The 4,947-nt window shown below is 52.0% G+C and overlaps 1 protein-coding gene across 1 annotated transcript in view; it reads left to right on the top strand.

Moving 5' to 3' along the window:
- Window positions 1–3,228: 3,228 nt before the first annotated feature.
- Window positions 3,229–4,947, top strand: part of Sgpl1 (sphingosine-1-phosphate lyase 1) — a 50,816-nt gene continuing 49,097 nt past the window's right edge. Inside the window, exons 1-2 of the mRNA XM_005360081.3 lie at window positions 3,229–3,369; window positions 4,012–4,081. Of these exons, the coding sequence (XP_005360138.1) occupies window positions 4,055–4,081 (27 nt within the window). The 5' untranslated portion in view covers window positions 3,229–3,369; window positions 4,012–4,054. The remainder of the gene's footprint in view (window positions 3,370–4,011; window positions 4,082–4,947) is intronic.

Raw genomic sequence — 4,947 nt, 5'->3', positions numbered from 1 at the left:
GGATCAGACATGGCCCTCCGGTCACCTGGAAGCATGAATTCTAGATTCAAGAACGAGGGGCTAGAGAGATGGCTTAGCTGGTGCAAGCATGAGGACTTCAGTTCAGATCCCCAGTACCATGCAGAAAGATGGGCATAGCCATGCTCACCAACGTTGGGGTGGTGGTAGGGGGCTCAGACAGGTGAATCACAGGGGCTTGATTGTCCAGCATCATCCTCAGACCTCTGCACTCATGCACAGCCACACACGTGTGTACACACAGAGGGGACATTCGGAAGTACTAAATGATTGTACCCATAGAGACGGCAGTTAAGTAGAGGGCTGGGGGCAGTACCTCCGACATGAAGAAGTAAAAACAAAACGGGATGGGAAATATGCAGGACAGGCCTGGTGTAACTCTTAAGGAACAGGCATTGGAAGGGCGCCGGAACATCATTAGCCCTTACGCCCCTGAGAACACGCAGTAAGCGTGCAGAGGTATGTGGGCATCAGGGGCTGACCTGGAGGATCTGCATGGCAGAGAGAGATGCCTTGGAGTTTTGGTTGTATAAGGGTGAGGAAGGATCCAGACAGCCTGCCAGACTTCTTTGGGGGACTGAGGGGTTGCTGCCATGGGGTGCAGAGGAGGCAAAGTGTTCCCTCCTAGACACACCCTGTGATGATAAGGATGGCGCTGCTAATGACACCCTCTTTTCAATATCACCATTCATGCTGGGCAGTGGTGGCGCGCTCCTTTAATCCCAGCACTCTGGAGGTCGACGTAGGTGGAGCTCAAGACCAGCCGGGTCTATGGAGCAAGTTCCAGGACAACGAGGGCTACACAGAGAAACCCTGTCTCGAAAACAAAATAAAACAAAAATATCACCATTCACAAGGGAATGAAATTAGGTATCTTTATGGGGACATTTCCATTCCATCCAGGTATCACTGCCATATAAGTCATTGTTATAACTATACTGCCATCTGCTTCACCAAATAAGTTTCACCATACTTACTTGAGAGGCAGTTGTTTTTTTTCCCCCCACCTGGTGTGAAGGGTGACCTTTGTGATCCTAATGAGATCTTTGAATAGTAGTGATCCCAGCTTGGCTTCTGAAGCACCATCTCTGTCCAGCATTTGTCATTTGCTCTACTGCCCAGTTTACTATTTGCCCTACGTTTCCTTTGGGGGCGTAAAGGCTGGGGTGGTATTTCCATGAACCAAGTTGCCATGTTGTTTTTCATCAGACACCATCAACCTTGGTAGGAAAATCACAGAAAAGAGACAAAGGGCCAATCCCTTGCTCGCTCAGTGTGCAGGACGGTTTTAGGTTGCCTTGACACAAGCAAATCATCTGAAAGGAGGGAACCTCAATTTAAAAAAAAAATGCCTCCATGACTGGGTGGTGGTGTGGCATGCCTTTAATCCCAATATTTAGAGGAGGCAGAGGCAGGTGGATCTCTGAGTTTGAGGCCAGCCTGGTCTACAGAGCAAGTTAAAGGAGAGCCAGGGATATACAGACCCTGTCTTGCAAAACCAAAAAAAAAAAAAAAAAAAAAAGAAAGGAAGAAAGAAAAAGAAAACCAACCAACCAACAAACAAAAAAAACCAAAAGGAAAGAAAATCCCTCCATGAGATCAGATCTGGGCTACATTTTCTTAATTAGTGACTGATGGGGGAGTGCCCAGTCTATGGTGGTGCCATCCCTGGGCTGATGATCCTGGGTTCTATAAGAAAGTGGACCGCACAAACCAGCAAACAGCACTCCTCCATGGACACTATTGCACCTGCTTGAGTTCCCGTCCTGACTTCCTCCAAAGATGACCAGTGCTGTGGGAGTGTAAGCCAAATGAACCCTTTCCTCCCCAAGTTTCTTGAGTCATGGTATTTGATCACAACAATAAGTAACCCTAAGGCACTCGGTAAAATCCCAAAGTCCTGCCGGGCGATGGTGGCGCACGCCTTTAATCCCAGCACTTGGGAGGCAGAGGCACGCGGATCTCTGTGAGTTCGAGACTACAGAGCACTTGGGAGGCAGAGGCACGCGGATCTCTGTGAGTTCGAGACTACAGAGCTAGTGCCAGGACAGGCTCCAAAGTCACAGTGAAACCTTGTCTCGAAAAAAAAAAAAAAAAAAAAAAACCCCAAAGTCCTTCCTTTACAGACCCAGGTCAAGTGGTTGCTGAGATTTGTCTTGTCTGTAGGCTCACACTGGCAGGAAGTGACCAGCTGTGTCCAGTATGTGGGGGTTGAGGTGGTGTAGGGGAGTGGGAGTCTTGCTTTGAAGCAATGTTCCTTCTTGAGCCTCTTGAATGCTGGGGTTACAGGAGTGAACCACCACACCAGGTTCAAGTTATTTTTATGTGTAAACGTGTGTGTGTGTGTGTTTGCCAAGTGTCTATGACTGCTCTCAGAGGCCAGAGGAGAATGTCAGACCATGTCGACCTGGAGTTATAGGCACTTGGGAGCCGTTTCATGTGGGTGCTGGGAACCAAACTCTCTGAGCCCTCCCTTTTCCAGCCCCTTCAGGCCACCCTTTTAAATAACAAGCTTTTCAGGCCCATAATTTCAAAACTCAGCAGAAAGATTGGTTCAAGTTCAAGACCAGTTCATAGCTTTCACAACAGAGTGAGGCCCCAGCCTCCAACAAGCAAACGCTAATCATTCCCCAAACTGCTGAGAGTAGTGTCTTGTCCCATGCCTGTAATCTCAACATTTGGGAGGTGGAGGCAGAAAGACTGAGAGTTCAGTTACCCTCAGATACATGACCAGTTTGAGGCCAGCATATGAGAACTTGTTTCAAAACAAAGAATTGGGAGGGAGATGTCATCCTAGCTACTTGGGAGGCTGTGCTGAGGCAGGAGGATACCTAGATCAAAACCTTGCCTGCCCTACAGAGGGAATTCAAGGCCAGCCTATGCAACTTAGTAAAATCTTGCATTATAAAACAACAAGGATATAAGACAAATAAATAAAGGGTAGCCTGAAGAAGAAATTAGAGACCAACAGGGCCAGTCTTCGGATCTAGGAGAGACCCCCAGACATCCTATCCGGCGCACATACACCCCTACCCGGCCAGCAGGCGGCGCGCACGCGCTATAGGGCGGAGTGCGGAGCCCGCTCCGCGCAGCGTCGAACGTGCGCGCATCCTAGAACGGCGAGGCCGCGCACGCCCGGGGCTCCCTAAGGCGGGTGGGTACCCCAAGGCCATTTCCGGGAGGGGCGGGGCCGGCGGAGGCGCACCTCCAATCTCTGCGGCCGCAGCGGAAGGGGGAACTCGGATCCGGCTGCTGGCGGCTCAGTCGCTTGCAGAGCGGAGGCGCGCGAGGTGTCCGGCTGCAAGGCTGAACCTCTGCCGGGAAAAAGGCGCGGGACCTCGGCCTGAGGAGGTGGAGCCGATGTGGCGGGCCGGTCGGGGCTGAGGCTGAGGGGAGCCAGGCCGGGCAGAGGGAAGAGGAGTGAAGGGGAGGGGGGGGGCGAGCTTAGAGGAGCAGGGGCGAGCTGAGGGGGAGGTGGGAGGAGGGCGAGCAGAGAGGAGCAGGGGCGAGCTGAGGGGGCGCGAGCCAAGATGAGCAGGGGAGAGCCTAGGGGGGCCGAGGGGGAGCCGAGCTGAGGGGTAGCGGGGCCCAGGCTGAAGGGGAGCGGGGCTGAGGCGAGCAGGGCCGGGGCTGAAGGGGTGCTGAGCTAAGGGCGGGAGTTGGAGGCCCGGGCTGAGCGGTGGCGCGGAGAGTCGGGGCGCCGATCTCGGGCTGCGGCTGGGCGGGGAGGCAGAGCGGGCGAGGAGCAGCCGGAGATCTGGCTGACCGTGGGACTGTGGGCCCGGGGACGGAGCTGTCTCGAGTCCCAGCCTGGGAAGGGGCGTGTCCCCCTCGTGGACTCCTCGGCTGGGTTTTTCTGGTTCGGCCGGCCGGAGTGTTGATAAGGCAGGCAGTGAAATCCCGAGCCTTCCAAAGAGCTAGGGAGGCAGCTGATTCAGCAGTGTGGCGACGCCTTTACGTCTTAGAGTAAACAGATGTGTTTCCCCTTTTCAGACGCTGAAAAAGAGGAGTCCTGGGAAGATTCCTGCGGAGGAAGATGCCCAGTACCGACCTTCTAAAGTTGGTGAGTCCGACTTAGGAGAGACACCCTTGGTCCCTAACTCTTAGAAGGATCTGAGTCATGTGGCGATTTCACCTCTAACGTTTGATTTTGGTAAAAGCTGAGCATCTCTACCCCCTTTTTAAAAACCGGAGTTAAAATGATCAGGATGAATATCTCGCGGCATGCAGTATATGCAGAACTTACAAGGTCCTGGAGAATCCTTTCTAAACTCACTGCAGATGGCTTGCAGCTTTTCCTGCTGTCGCAATTAGAGCAATTGCTTTTGTTTTGTTTCTGAAACAGTGTCTGGCAGTGTATCCCCGGGTGGCCTGGAGCTCAGCAGAAATCCTTGGCCTTGAACTTTTAGTCATTTTTCTTCACTTTATCTCCTAGTGCTGGGACTTTTGTTTATTTAGGCTTTTGCTTGGTTGGATTTTGGAGACAGGGTCTTATGTGTAGTCCTGGCTGAGCTGTATCTTGCTGTGTAGAGCAGGCTGGAATTCCAAGAGATTTGCCTGTCTCTGCTTCTTGAGTGCTGGGATTAAACAAAGGATTTAATCTGCCAGTTTGTTTTCCAGGCAGAATCTCTCCTAGTAGTCTAGGATGGCCTTGAACTAACAGTCCTCCACTTTCAGGCTCTTGCTGGGCCCTTTTTGAGATAGTATTTCACTAAATAGACAAGACTGTCTCTGAACTCATACAGCTGGAGCTGGCCGTGAACTTTGTAGTTCAGAGGAGAGACAGGAGTGTTTGCTTTGTCTCCCGAACCTAATTAAAAGTTCATCTAAAGGGGCTGGAGAGATGGCTCAGCGGTTAAGAGCATTGCCTACTCTTCCAAAGGTCCTGAGTTCAATTCCCGGCAACCACATGGTGGCTCACAACCATCT

The sequence above is a fragment of the Microtus ochrogaster genome, linkage group LG2 (genome assembly GCF_000317375.1).
Source record: "Microtus ochrogaster isolate Prairie Vole_2 linkage group LG2, MicOch1.0, whole genome shotgun sequence".
Lineage (NCBI taxonomy): Eukaryota > Metazoa > Chordata > Mammalia > Rodentia > Cricetidae > Microtus > Microtus ochrogaster.
The sequence above is the reverse complement of the archived record's forward strand: the minus strand, read 5'-3'. Positions and strand labels throughout refer to the sequence as shown.